The 14,995-nt window shown below is 42.3% G+C and overlaps 1 protein-coding gene across 1 annotated transcript in view; it reads right to left on the bottom strand.

The window, feature by feature from the left end:
- CD226 (CD226 molecule) overlaps positions 1 to 14,655 on the bottom strand; it is a 61,632-nt gene extending 46,977 nt beyond the window's left edge. The window contains exons 1-2 of the mRNA XM_069467877.1: positions 14,610 to 14,655; positions 13,968 to 14,306 (exon numbers count right to left, since the gene is read on the bottom strand). Of these exons, the coding sequence (XP_069323978.1) occupies positions 13,968 to 14,306; positions 14,610 to 14,655 (385 nt within the window). The remainder of the gene's footprint in view (positions 1 to 13,967; positions 14,307 to 14,609) is intronic.
- Positions 14,656 to 14,995: the final 340 nt, after the last annotated feature.

Below are 14,995 nucleotides of genomic sequence, written 5' to 3'. Positions count from 1 at the left end.
ATGGAATGGAATAGATACATACAGTGTGCACTTTGAAGCACCTGTATGATCAGATGACTGAAGGCAATTCTGACTAGAAAGGCAAAGTCAAAAAAGTTCTTTGGAAATTTTTGCATCATTACAAATGGAAACTATAATAAAATGCAAATAATCTGGTTTAAAAAAATAAAAGGTATAGTTGAAAAGGTAAAAATCCCAAAAGAAACCCCCAAACTACTGAAAAACATATTTTTGAAAGTCCAGGGGAAATATATACTAACAGCTCTAAAGGGTTAGGTGCTTAAAATAAAACCCCCTATGGCTAAACAGGCAAAGTCAAAGAGCAACAGTAGGATGAAGGTAGCACCAAAAAAACAAAAAGGCCATTCAACTCTGGAGAATTATGAAGCCCAGAGGTACCAATAAGTAATGAGGCCAAAAGAGTATTTGAAAAATAACTTGCAAAAGACTCCCAGATAAATGCCAAAAAGTTTTTCAATACATCAAAGAGAAAAAGTGAGAAAAACTTCACAGCATTTGAAAACAGAGTACACAGCACAAGTTCTTCCATGAATAAAGAGAGATGACAAGGATGCTAAAGGAATCATTTGGTTCCACCTTTATGGAGGAGACAATTAGAGAATTCCTAAATTTCCCATTAGAACCATATTAGAATACAGGTGACATATGTTACTTTAAAGGAATGATAAACTCTTGACCTAACTCATGAACTGAACACAATTTTCTATCCAGGAATAGGAAACCTCCATTCACCTTGTTCTGCAGGTGCTACAAGCCAACCTGTTGGATAAAATGCACTTCTGGTATTCGTGAATGGCTGCCATGCTTCAGACCAAGTATTTTTTGTAGGGGTACCATAGATTGGTCATGAAATTAAAGCCAGGAAGTCTCACTGCTATGTCTGGAAAACTGGGCGAGTGCCCCGATACAAGTACTTAGTGCCCAACTTAGTGCACAAACTAGGATGGGAAATGCAGTATGATCTCTGCAAAGAAAAAGAAAGCCAAACTTTCCTCCTAGAATCTCCTGAGTAGATAAACCATGTGGCAAAGGAGAGCCAAAGGACACAACTTTAAATTTTCAAACTTTTTTTCTCCATTTTCTATTCACAGATATGCCCTAAAGCCAGATCCCCCTCTCCAAACTGGCTTCTTCCCATTCCCCCTACTGTTCAGAAATTGGGTGTCATTCTTAACATCTCTTGCCTTACCCACTCATCCACTCAATTGCTCGAATGTGCCTACTCTCTAAATATCTCTCACACATGGGCCCTGCTCTGTCCCCGTCACCCTATTCTAGTCCAAGTTGCTGTTCCCTCCCACATATGACTAGGACAGGCTGCCACCCAGCCCCTTCACTCCAGTCTTGCTCCCATAGGGATGACTCTCCCTAATACCATCCACCTGATATTTCTCTCAAACACATCAGAACCCTTCAATAAACCCTCAGTCCCCTTGAGCTAAGTGTACATTTCTGCACACGGCATATAGACCCACTGAGATTTGGCCCCTCCTACCTCTCTGCATGTATCTCTAGCCGCATTCGCACCTCGTGGGTTACATTTCTGGGCAGTAGGCTCCTGTCCAGCCTCGTCTACCCACTGTTCTCGCTTTATTTGTTCTCTGGACCTTTACACATCCTGTCCCTGCTACAGAGGACGCACCTACCCTGCTCTTTCTTTAACTCCTCCTTCTCCACCAATTGTCCCGTGTGCCCCTGACAACGCAACCTGAGTTGAACAATGAGGATGACAATGGTCATCCCGAGGATGCTGAGAGCCCCTTGACGGCACCGTCCCCACCAGAGCATTTTTCACACGGTGATACCTCTGCCCGTCTCCCCTCCTGCAATGTGACCAGGATGAGGGCCGGAGCTGTATCGTCTCATTCAGACAGTACATCTAGTCCCTGAGAGAACGCCTGGAACGTCCGTGGGAGCAGATGCATCCTGAATACGCCCAGCTGCTTTCTCCCCACCTGCGCTGCCTTAGTCTGATTCTTGGTCAGCTCTTGTCTGACCGACTGCCACAGCCTCTGTGTTCGTTTCCCGGGGCTGCCACAACAGAGCCCCGCAGGCTGCAAGGCTCAAACAACAGAAACTTACTTGCCAGCAGGGCTGATTCCTTTTCAGGCCTCTCTCCTTGGCCGGCAGACGACCCTCTGTGTCCTAATCTCTTCTTATATGGACACCAGTCACATTGGATTAGAGCCCAACCTAATGACCTCATTTTAACTCAATTACCTCTTTACAAACCCAATCTCCAAATACAGTCACCTTCTGAGATACTGGGAGTTAGGACTTCAACACAGGAATTTGTGGGGGACACCCTACAGCCCATCATAGCCTCCCGATTAATCTTCCCTTCTTTCTCCCTTGCTTACAATCTCCCTTCTAGAATCCTGTCTGAGCCTCTTTCTAAATTGCAAACCACTCACCTAATCAAAATTCCTAGTGGCTCCCCATTGCCTAAAGAATAACTCAAAATGTCCTAGCATAGTGTACATCTGTAACACAGAGAGGTAACTAGAGGGAAGTATAGCTCCTGCTCCCACCCTGCCCTGCCGCAAAGAGGCACCTAAGCAAGACTGTAGGCTTGTTATGCAAACGCAGCTCCAAATCGAGTGTTCTGAACCCACTTCCAAGCAAAACTCCGGAGCTCCTGCTGACAGCACATCGGATTTCTCCACCTCCGCTACCCAGCCCTGCAAGCTCACCACCCGGCACCACTCCCCACTTACACTACCTTGGATTTGGGCTTCAGGAAGCACCTGCCATTCTCAGGCACACCAGCCTCGCTTTGCTTCTGTGCCATTAGCACGATGTCCCTCCAGTGGGAATGCCATCCTGCTAACAGCATGGCCATTCCTCCCCAGGAAGTTCGAATCTTCCCTCATGAGTAAGCTCAAGCGTCTTTGGCTCTCTGAAGCTTCCTGAATGACCCTCCTGCCAACACACACACACACACACACACACACACACACACACACTGCTGCTGCCCCTCCCAGTCCCACCTACACCAGACCTCTGCACCCACACTCTAGCAAGCACCAAATCACACTGTACTGGAGCCTTGCGCTTGAGGTCAGGGACTGGGACGTTTCTCCTGCGTACCTCTAGCCTCACACAGCCCCCAGTGCATGAGAGATACTCAGTAAATATTTGTGGGATGAAAGCGGGGAGGAAATAGGAAGAAGGAACTTGAGGGGCAGCTTCCTTGGCCTATGATTGGTGACGGTTGTGTTGGTGGCCACCTGAGGCAGCGTCCTGCTCTCTGCAGGCCCGCGGGCCTCCCTCTTCCTTGCCGGCTTCCCACCCCTGCATTACCCTACACACTGTTGCTGGGGTAAAGGCTCCAAGTCATGGCCAACATGTGACTTCCACTATCTGGTAACTTCACTAACCACCAAATGAAGTCCAAAATCTAGCCTTGCACCCTTTGGCCTGCCCCTAAGCCTATGACCAGATGTGTTTTTTGTATGCCCCAAACACAAAGAGCATTTCCCTTGTACGAGATGTTTCTTGTGATGTGTCTTCCTGTGGGAGCTCCCTGCCTCTTCCCACCAGCCCTCATCTCCACCCATCCAAATCATGCCCGGATTTCTAGGAGATCCGTCCCCCAAACCAGAAGTAAGCTCTGCCACCTTGCGACTCCCAAAACCTCGTGGTGCGCTATTTACCACGTCCCAGCCTGCACTATGGCTACGGGGCCCACGTGTCTGCAGGTATACAGGGGCACACCTCCCCTCTTAGACCATAGACTTCTCAAAACAAAGACCTTCTCACTCATTTCTTCTTTGCCTCACAGCAAAGAATAAGTATCTATTCACCAGATTTAGAAAGGTTTTACACACATTTTAAAATTACTGTTATTCATCCAATAAAACAGACTTGAATACCTCAAAGTGTCATTTGAGCAACAAGGTTTAACAATTTTCCCTTTGGTTCAATTCTGCCATTTTCACTGAAAATGTAATAGACCGTGTGAAGAATAAAAATTCAAACACTGTGTCAGCTTCAAGAAGCACAATGCCAGTAGCTGGAAACATTTCCATCTTACTTAATGTTCATTGTTTTAGGAACCATTTCTAGGATTTAAGAAAAACAGAGGGAAGAAGTTATAAGCCTTATGTTAAATAAATGTTATTTTTATTTTACTTAAATGAACAACTATGTTTCCTGAAAGACAATAAAAAGATCTTTTGAGAAATCTGATGTCATAGGCTAATGGGGCAGGAAAAAGACGGTCTCATTTGGGGACATACGCTAACATTACCAAGCTCTATCTCAGAGACAGTGATTGAATTCCCTGGCTGTTTCTCAGATGACAAATGGTATACATCCAATTATAGCATCCAGTTTCTAAAGAGAAATAAATATTTCCGCTAGTGGGTGATGTAAAATGTTCTACAGTTGTGGGTTCTTTGTATGTCATGAAGGAAATTACCCTATCCACACAGAGTACACACACTCACACACCCCTTCACTATGCAATTCTGGAAATGTCAGTGTTAGTAACATACAGAATTTCACGTAGCCTGCCAAGAAATGGGACAAATAGGTTTTTAAGAGCTAGTCTGCTGAAACAAGAATGTTAAATTTCTTAAGTATTCTGGTGGTAAACCGTGCACTTAAATGCTCACAGAATTCATGCCACACTTCATTCTTATTGGCCACAGTCATCACCCCACTGATGTCAGCAGGTGTGATGCACGCAAACACTTAAAGTGCTGGTCAATGTGACTATTGCACATTACTTCTCCATCCTTGGAAACCTTCTCATATCAATATTCTGTGAAACAGGGCCTTTCTCTTGAGACAGATTACGAAGAACACTTTTTTTAAAAATGTAAGTTGGTTAAATAGCTGAAGTCAGGAAAAATTTTCTCACACTGAGATTTATTGGATTGTGAATAATCTCTCAAGGGAAGTGCCAGAAGCCCCATCAGCTGAGTTATTTAATTAAAACTATTCAGGAGTAAGTAGAGGAGATGCTGCCTGGGGGAATAATTTCGCATTGATCCCTGAAGGATTGACTTGATGGTCTTGAAATTCTTAACAGTTTCAAAATCGTAAATGTCTTCAGAAACAGTCTTCTACCATTTTCTCAAAGGAAAGGAAAAGCCATCCTCCCTGCGACCTCCACACCCCATAAAACTGAACAAAAACAAAACCACCAACAAAAAGCATAGCTTAGAAACCAAACCTTTTTATTGATGCTAAATAAACTGTCACAAGACAGCATTAACTCAAAGAGAAAGCCACAGAGGAGCCCAAGTATTGGTAAACAGAGTTTTACAAGCCAAGAGCTTCATGCTTTCCTCCTGTCTTCAGTTACTTGTTTTCTTTTCTGTTTGTTTGTTTGGACATCCAAAATCCAGCATTTTTATCTTATAAAATGCCAACTATGATCGTACGTTCAGCCAGTAAGGTGATCTGTCAGTGGGTAAATTCCTGTAAGGTTTCGCTGAAAGTCGCTCACATCTACCCGCTAATCCTACCCTGAAGTTTCCCAGAGCAAGTGCTGGAGAGCGATGCCCACTCTCTGTAGCTTTCAGCCTTTGATGAGAGGAATTTGTTTAAAAAGATCACAGAAGCCTAGATGGTCCAGTGGGCTGAACATGTTCCACAGCTATCCGGACAGGCACCGAGGGTGGGAGGACGCCAGCTCTTACTCATACCTGAAGCCGCAATCCACACCCTACACCGACGCCCACTCTGAAGAGGAAGCGTGTTCCTGATGTTGTGGCTGACAGCCTTGCACTGCTGGGCCGAGAGCAGCCGTGGTGAAGACACAGTGGAGGAGGCGTGAGCTGTCTCGACCACTGAGAACAGAAGGAGGGAAAACGAAGAGGTGCATTGTCCCCAGCTAGACTAACGCAATGTTCAGGGGCCATGGGAGAATCGTTGTTCAAAAGCTTCAGCTGCAGCCCAGCCTCTAGTGATTCAGCTAAGCATGCCCCTACCCTACAGTCATTTTGGAAATAAAAATGTTGCATCAAAGAAGGGTAGAGTTTGTGTAAACAGAACAGTTGCACACAAAGATTGCAGCCAATTCCACCCCTGCCCTGGGTTGCCTGAGTGCATTTTTGAACAAGGCTAAAGTAAAGGTTTCCTTCTGTATTTTGCTACAGCTAATAAGTGTAAAAGATTGAGTTGTCTTACAGGGCGAAAATGTAGGTAGAGTAAGTGGAGAGAGGCCTAAGCATAGAGACAGACAGACAATATTACTCCCCCCAAGCATTAGCTGTGCTTGTACATTAATTCAATTTTGTCAGCGATTCAATTGTTGAATTCAACTGTGTATATACATCTAGTATGATCTTGTTTTACAGAGGGTTTTTTTTTTTAATTTCTCTTCTTTAAAAATGTTTTACCATGGAGCTTTACCCCAAAGCCTGAGGGTTGAGTCCCACCAGGATGTGCGCTCTCGAGCCTGCTCCTCCCAGGGCTCAGCGAAGGGAAAGCAAGTCCACGACAACAACCTCGACACAGGTTTCGGAAACTCTCCCACGTCCAGCCTCCCATTTACTTCGCCCTTGAGAAATGCAGTGACCACAATCTTGCTTTCCACAAGTCTTAAAGTGCTTTTTATCATCTGCCTTCTTTATATACTATTTTATTTCATTAAGGAGTGAGATTTCTAAGCCTTTAAAATGTTTCTGTTTCATCCATTGACTCTTTCTTATAGGTACTACTTAATATCTTTTTCTTTAAATGAAAAACTGCTGAAATGTGACATTTTACGGAATGACTGTTTTAGTCGTGTGTGCGTGTGTGTGTGTGTGTGTGTGTACACACACGTGCATAAACACACACAGATATATAAAACCTTTATGAATTATTTCTGAGCTTGCTAGAATGGGCCTGGAGAGAGAGTTTATAGCTTCATTCTGTTTTATTTTTATTATTTCAGAATATTACAGGGGTACAAAGGCTTTGGTTACATATATTGCCTTTGCCCCGCCCAAGTCAGAGCTACATGGCTTCATTCTTTAAATAGTAGATTTGAAATAATTTTTTTCTTATTTCTCCATCTCATCTTTAGTGCTAGAGATGCATATGATGAGGAAAGCTGAAAGAATCCACACCAGGACAAAACAAGCTGGCATGTACTACTGACCCTTGTAACAGGAGAGTAAGAAAGACTCTTTATCCGTGGCCTTCTTAACCCTGTTTGGAATTTCCTTTGACAGGCAAAAGCCTTTCAGACCAAGTCTCCCCCATCACTTTCACCTGTCACTAATATATAAGGTAGTGTCATTCTCATGTTTTCTTCCTTCTTTTTGAATTTGAGATGTGCAAAAAAAAAGCTGAAATGAAGTGTGCAAATATCTTAAGATAGGTTATAAATATGACTGCATAATATATCTGGCTTCCTATGCCTTTTGAAGCAGTAAGTCAACATGTAGACCAAGTCATGAATTATAAAACCTGTATTAATTTATTGAGCAATCCTATGCGTTGGTACAATTTTAGAAGTTTTTGTGGCTGCTATTCTTGGAGTCTTTTTTAAAAAAATGAAAATGATCTTCCAAAGTAGGTTAAACTAGAGCCAAAGCTAGCTATTTTCTAGATAATTTTCTAAAGCAATTCTCATTGAATGGTGCTCTGCTAATCTCAGTGCCCAAATCCTCTGACTTGCCTCCTTCAAGGTTAAGCTCAAATTCCATTTTGTCAGGGACTCTATCCTGAATTTCCGAGTTAAAAGTAAATTCTATCCTCTGACTACAATAGTACTTACTACTTTTTGCCTGAAATTATAATTTGAGATATACAACTTTTATCGTCCCTAATACTCTGCATACTATTTAGAGCTAAAATCTGTGTCTTTCTATCTTCTAAACCACTGAACATTACCGCAAACACTGTAGGTTCTCAGTGAAGACTTGATGAGTGAATTAATGGATAAGTGAATTCAGCTCCTGCAAATCAGCACACCCATTTATACAAGCCACATCTGGGACACTTCCTCTTCCCAGCTTTAAATCAAATTTAAATACTGACATCACCCCAGCATTAGAAAAAAATGCTGATCACGCTGGCCCCAATCGGTATATAGATCAGCAAGATCTTGAGAATCCCTTTCATTATGAGATTCCTCAGAACTGCTGTCAGTGCTGGGGCCCCCAATATTAAAGGGATCTCTCTGGTGCCACTAAGCAGCAACACATATGTGAGAACGACTTTAGCTGCTTTGTCAGCTGCTGGGAGCCCGGGCAGCCAACACCTGACCTGGAAGTGCATAGAGATAAGAGGCTGTCTAAGATCGAGTTGTGGATGACACACAGGAGCCTCATGCAACCAGAAGAGAATGAAACCCTTCAAGGGAGAAAGGGAGGAATGTCTCTGTGCCTGAGTTGGGTGGGATAAGTGGACTGGAATATGGAAGATCACAAAGTCAGAGAACATGTGATACAGCCATTATTAATAATAAATGTGTGCAGCAAGAACACACGACCCTCCACTGTAAACGTGAATCCAACACTTCTTCTGCTCCCACGTCAATCATTCGCCTCTTCTGCGTCTCCCTCACCCTCCTCTCCCTGCACCCTCTGTATTCTTTAACATGGACGTGACCATTGCCAAGGCCTCAGACTTCTGCCCCTACCTGTTAGCACTTGCTTAGTTGCCATCTTGTTCACATACGGCTGGGTGACCATTCAGATCACTTCCAAATTGGCATCTTTGATCCTGAGCTTTCTTCTGGTTTGCTATTCCACCATTTCAGCAGTCAAAGGCTACTTTGCAACTCAATACATCTGAAACAGACTTGTTTCCTCTCTTCCAAGCCAGGTGGGCCTCCTCATTTCCCATCTTTTTAAATGAAATCACCATTTTTCAGTCCCTAGATCATAAAAATTTGGAATCATTGTTGAAGCTGCCCTCAGCCTAACCCCCACGCCAAATCAGAATGAAGATCTCATTCTTGACTTGGATAATTATCTTTGAATTGCTCAAAAATTGCAATTGCATCTCTTTTCACCATTTGTAATAGAAATCAGTAGATTTGAAAACAAATTTCTAAAACATTTTGAGACAAATGGGAAATAAAACCCCCTGTATAAGAAAAACATCTTGACTATGAAGTTTGAAGGCCCTTGTAGCCCTTCCTAATTCTATTCTATCTCCCACCTATGTTTCAGAACTTTGATTTTCTTTAAAGTTTTACTACATATTTGTATCCATAAATAACATATTGGCTAATTTTTCAAGTTTCTAAAAACCTTGAAAGAAAGGAATCATACCCCACCTATTTTTTTGTAATTTTCTCTTTTCTTTCAACATGATCTTCCTGAGGTTCATCCTCATTGGTGAGCACAGTGATCATTCACTCATTTTTAGTGACGCAGAATATCCTATTGTATGAGCAGACCCCAAAGTATTTGTCCATTCTGCTGCTGATGGGTATTTGGGTTGCTACCAATTTTTTGCTATTGCAATCACTGTTCCTGTAAACATTGTTGGGAATTTTTCTGATATATGAACAATCTTTGGGATATCAAACAGAGTGGAATTATTGTATCGTAGTATTTGGGGTTCTATAGCTAACGCAATATCATTTTCCAAAACAGATGTGATGGTTAATTTTATGTGTTGAATTGGATGGTATTTCAGGACAAGAATAACATTTAAATTGGTGAATTTTGAATAAGCAGATTGTTCTCCATCACATAGGTGAGCCTCATCCACTCAGGTGAAGGCCTGAAGGAACAAAAAGACTGGCCTCCCCAAACAGGAGGGGATTCCTCAGCAGCCTCACCTGCACCAGCCAGTCTCCTAGGTCTCCAGCCTGCCTGCCCACACTGCAAATCTGGACTAACCAGTCTCCACAACTGCCTGAGCCAATTCCTTATGATAACTCTCTCCATATCTACACATACATCCCATCGGTTCTGTTTCTCTGACTAACATAACAGCTATACCAATTTATAGTCCTGGTAGCAGTGCATAACCGTTCCAGACTATGTAATCCTATTTGATCACCCTGCCCTTGAACTCCTCCCCTCCTATAAAGCTGCAGCTAGTTTAATCTTCCAGGTGGTGAAAGAAAAAAAAAATGGTTTATTAGGTGTTTCTCTCTAAAAAATATTCAGAGATGTCCCATGGTCTACATTATAGATTCAAGTTCAAACTCCACTAGGCACATAAAGATCTGGGCCATACTAACTTTCTAGGTTTGTCCCCAACATTCTGCTGCCCTGGTGGGCTGCAAAATTCTTTTCTTTAACATAGAACCTACTGTACCAAAGCTAAGCTTACCTGAGACCCCAAAGTATCATACGTTGAGCCCCGTTGATGGTGCAGGCAGGCAGAGGGTCCCACCCTCGCAGTGTCTTCCTCACCCCTGAGGCCACCTCTTAGGCCACCTCTGTGGGAACGAAGGGCCTCAGAGCCCAGTGTGAGAACCACATCCTAACCGAGGTCAGTGTCCTAGTCAAAGAGGGCCATGCTCTGTCTCCTGTGTGAACTTTACACTTCTGCTGTGTCCTGCTTCACGACATCAGTACCCCTCTAAGATGCCCTTCTCCATCTTCTCTCCTTCCCTCACCCCAATCTCTCTATCTTAAAAAATTCCTTCCGATTCCTCAAGGTCCAGTGCGAGTTTTCTGTACCTTGAGCCTCCCTGATTCATTCTGCTGGAGTCAACCTCTCCTTCATCTCATTTCTGGCACTTCAGAAACATCGACTGGGTTACCCTTGGTGCTGTGACCTGGCAGCTCTGCAAACTTGGGCAAGTTACTCAACAGCCCTGAATCTCAGCGTCTTCTGTTGTGTCATGGGAAAACATCCCTTCCCCATGGTGTTTCGTATGGATTAAAATGAGACCATGTTTAGTCGCTTCATACAGAGGAGGTACCCTATAAAAGGTAAGTAGCAGGGTGTTTTGAGTGGGTTACCCATTTGGGGGAGAATTTCCGTAGTATGACTATGTTTGCTTTAACTTCCTGGTAAGGCCAGGGACCCACAGGTGGCAGAAATTTTCCCCTCGACCCCACACATGCTGCAGTGAAAGGGCTGCCTTTGAAATGTGGCCTCCCGAGTCGCCTCAGCATATTGTCCCACGAAGCAGGTAAAAATCAATGCAACAATTTTTACCATTAAGTTCTCTAAATTAGTTGCTAATGAAGAAATGCCTATCCTGCAGCAAGCACACATTTTTAAGTAATTTTGTATTAGCAGTCCCACGTGTCCAGAATAAGACATCCAATCTGCTCATGTAGGCTGAAAGCTCTGGGGGGTGAGCACTGACAGGAGGTACAATCGCCGATGTCCCCTCCTTTCAGGGACCCAGGGCACTCCCACGTCCCCCAGGTGACCCCCACATCACCCACGTCAATAATTGCTTCTCCGTTTTGAAGTTCTTAACAATCTATTATACAGATTAGGATTGCTGGATTCCAAGTCTGATTTTTAAAATTATTAAATAAGATTGTCAACTCCCCCTTTACAGTACACAAAAACACACTATTTATAGATCCTGGTATGTTGCTATTATAATAAAGCACCTAAGGAAAAATTTAAGTATATTTTAGGTTAATTTTTAAATACAACTAATATATTTTTTAAACTATCATTCTTGGTTCAAAAAACTGTAGCCCTTCAAAGCTTGAAATAGGGTAGAGCACTCTCACTGGCCCATAACATCAAGCTATTCTTTAAAAATATAAATGATCAAAAACAACAGCAACAAAACATGACTAAGGATACTATTGTGAAGAATTTAAACAAGATGGAGATCCAGGCACCCCCTTCTCTGACTGGCCACTGGCTGAAAATCTCACCATTGTTTTTACTTATTTATTTTGTTTTAATTTAGAATATTACAGGGGGTACAAACACTTTGGTTGCATATATTGCTTTTGCACCACCTGAGTCAGAGCTACAAACATGCCCATCCCCCAGCCAGTGTGCACTGCACCCATTATTTGTAAGTTTACCCATCCCCTTCCTCCCCTTGACCTGCCTGACACCTATTGAACGTTACTTCCATATGTGCACATAGGTGTTGATCAGTTGGTACCAATTTGATGGTGAGCACATGTGGTGCTTGTTTTTCCATTCTCATGATACTTCACTTAGTAGAATGGGTTCCAGCTCCATCCAGGATAACACAAGAGGTGCTAGATCACCATTGTTCTTTTCTGGCTGAGTAGAACTCCATGATATACATATACCACATTTTATTAATCCACTCATGTATTGATGGGCACTTGGGTTGTTTCCACATCTTTGCAATTGTGAATTATGCTGCTATAAACATTCAAGTGCAGATTGTCTTTATCACAGAATGTCTTTTTTCCCTTTGGGTAAAATTGTTTTTTTAAAAACCCAAGACAGGGGAGAGCTCTCTTTTCCTAACCTCAAAAATAGCAGGAGCAATAAATCTGCATGATAAAAATAGAAAATATTTCCAAAACTGTTCATACATGATGCTAAACATCCTACCTTGGTGTGGCAACCTTCATTTAGTTCTCTACAGTTTAGCTCCATTTCTATCCTAACTTGAAGAAAAGGTGGAGCTACCTGTTTTTAATTGGTTGTCCTTTGACCTAATCTGGGACCCAAACTGCAAAGGCTCGCCACATAAGGCAGGGAGGGTCAGCCCAACTTGCTCTGGCCTTGGTGGCTCAGTGTAGGTGTTAAAGGGCTCATTCTGTCTAAGACCCTTGCGAATTCTCTCCTTCACTTGCATGACTGATCGAATGTAGACTGTACACTAAAAACTTGCAAACAGCATTTAACAGATGTCTGCACACCACAACACATGAGAACTTGAGTCTTTAAAAAATAAGCATTTAACTAAAGAGGTTTTGCTAACTGACACCCTGTAAGACTCAGCCACATGCACAAAATTAGTCTTGAGCTTAGCTACACCTAAAGAGAAAGGGAAAGCTAAACACATGGAAATTTTTCTTACCCCCTGACCGTTTGATATTCCTCATACAATACTGGAACTGTTCTTTTAGAATATGGTTCCATTAAAAATAAACCACTATACCAGATGTCCTATAATGTTCTCCTCTCTATGACCATAGGGCATAATTTGAAAGAAACCATACAAAAAATACACAGTCCCAAAATATTTTCTTCTTTAGACTATAAGTGATAGTTAAAAATTTCATCATTAGTCATTTTGTATCAAAAGCATAGGAAATAATAACAATAGTCATGAGAATACCGATCACTCTCCGACTGCCATGAGCCAAGTTCTTTAAATATATTATCCCTAAACCATTCAACAGGTAGAATGGCATTACTAACTCAATTTACCATTCAGGAACCTGAGATTTGGAGGAATCAAGCAACGAACACTAGGTTGTGTGGAAAGTACTGTCTATAAAACCCAAGTTTTTCCACTACACTATTCCCACTCTATGTGGCCATTACTAGAAAGACCAAACTGGCAGAGCAGAAAACACTCCAAGAAATCATTAGATTCTTTCCGACACGACAGCTAGCAATTCCTGAATAAAGTGTCCTCTCTCGCTAAACTGGGATGAGGCAAAAGATGGAGCCAGGGTTTGAACTCTGCCCAGGATTCACTGTAATAATAAGCTGAGATTCATGCTTCAGAAAGGATCCTCAACATCCAGGGACTGAAGTTAGTGCTGAGTGCCTGGCAAAGGGAATGGCACAGCCTCGCTGGGAGGGACGTGGCTCCTGAACCCACATGTTGCCAACATCAATGTAATCTAGGCTCAGGTTAGCATTAAGACAACATAAAACCTGTGCTTTCTCCCACTACATGCAAATTTGTGAGACATCTGCTCAGAAATGACAGCACATTAAGAAAAAAATGAAATTGATTCACAGTATCACCCCTCTGAAACAATAATATTATGGCATTTAGAAATGGAATTGGGAAATGCCGCTGAAATAGGATAAAGTATTCTGTAGCTTCTACTTGGGCTTTATAGAATCGAATGTGGTAGGTGGATAAAAAGGAAAATAAAACTTGCCCTTACCTGGCTGAACCACCTGTATCACCTTTTCCCAAGTTCCCTGTGGGAAAGTGTGAACGAAGCAGGAATAGTAGCCAACATCAGCTTCGGAGGTGTTGTGAAAAGAAAGGGTTATATCATTGGGAGCCATCGTGGAATTCAAAAAGGAAACCCTATCAGCGTAAGGCTCCCTTATGATCACACCGTGAGTAGGGCTGAAAATGGCTATGGGCTCTTTCTCCATCGAGTTGATCTTGAACCACTCCATCTGCGTCAAGATGTCCATGGATGGATACACGCATTCCAGAGTCATATTCTCTGCAAGTTTAATGGTTGTGTCCCAAAATATCTCTTCACAGAGAGCTGAAATATACAACATCACATTAGCTCAGTTAGGCTTAATGATGGAGACACCAAACACACACCTTAGGCTTTCTAATGACCTAGCAAGATTGCAAATTGAGATAATGGTAACAGCTGACAGTTTCTACCTTGGTCTAAAAAGGTTTACACCGCTGATAATTGGCAATTGTGACTTTTAGTTTTTCTGCACAAGTGAGAAATTATCTAAGCTACTTAAAGAGCATTATAAGTTCTGAACATGTCATGCTGTAAGACCAAAAAAGGAGCAAATTTTAAAAATGAACACATAAAGATTATCTTTACCTTCGTATACATGAAGAATAGCCAAAAGGAAAGCAAAATAATCCATCTCTGGAAATCGTTTGAAAGGCTGGTCTATAAAAAAATTAATTTTTATAATGTTACATGCAGAGGCCCAGCACGATGCACTGTTTCCTTCCTCTCAGATATTATCAGTCGTGTCTTCTTTTTCTGAAGTATGAACACAGGAAAAAGGTCTTAGCTTCAAAGATAGGTTTGTTCTCATATAAGGATGGGCAGATTTGAGTTACTTCTCTCTCGGGGAAATAGTCAGCTTATTGTCAAGGTTTCGTTTTCTACAAAGAGTCATTCATTCATTCAACAAGCGTTTGCTGAGTGTGTTCTCTGTGCCAAATTCTGCTTTAGACGATAAGGATACAAAAACACAT

The sequence above is a fragment of the Eulemur rufifrons genome, chromosome 5 (genome assembly GCF_041146395.1).
Source record: "Eulemur rufifrons isolate Redbay chromosome 5, OSU_ERuf_1, whole genome shotgun sequence".
NCBI classification, from domain to species: domain Eukaryota; kingdom Metazoa; phylum Chordata; class Mammalia; order Primates; family Lemuridae; genus Eulemur; species Eulemur rufifrons.
This window is presented reverse-complemented; position numbering and strand designations above follow the sequence as displayed.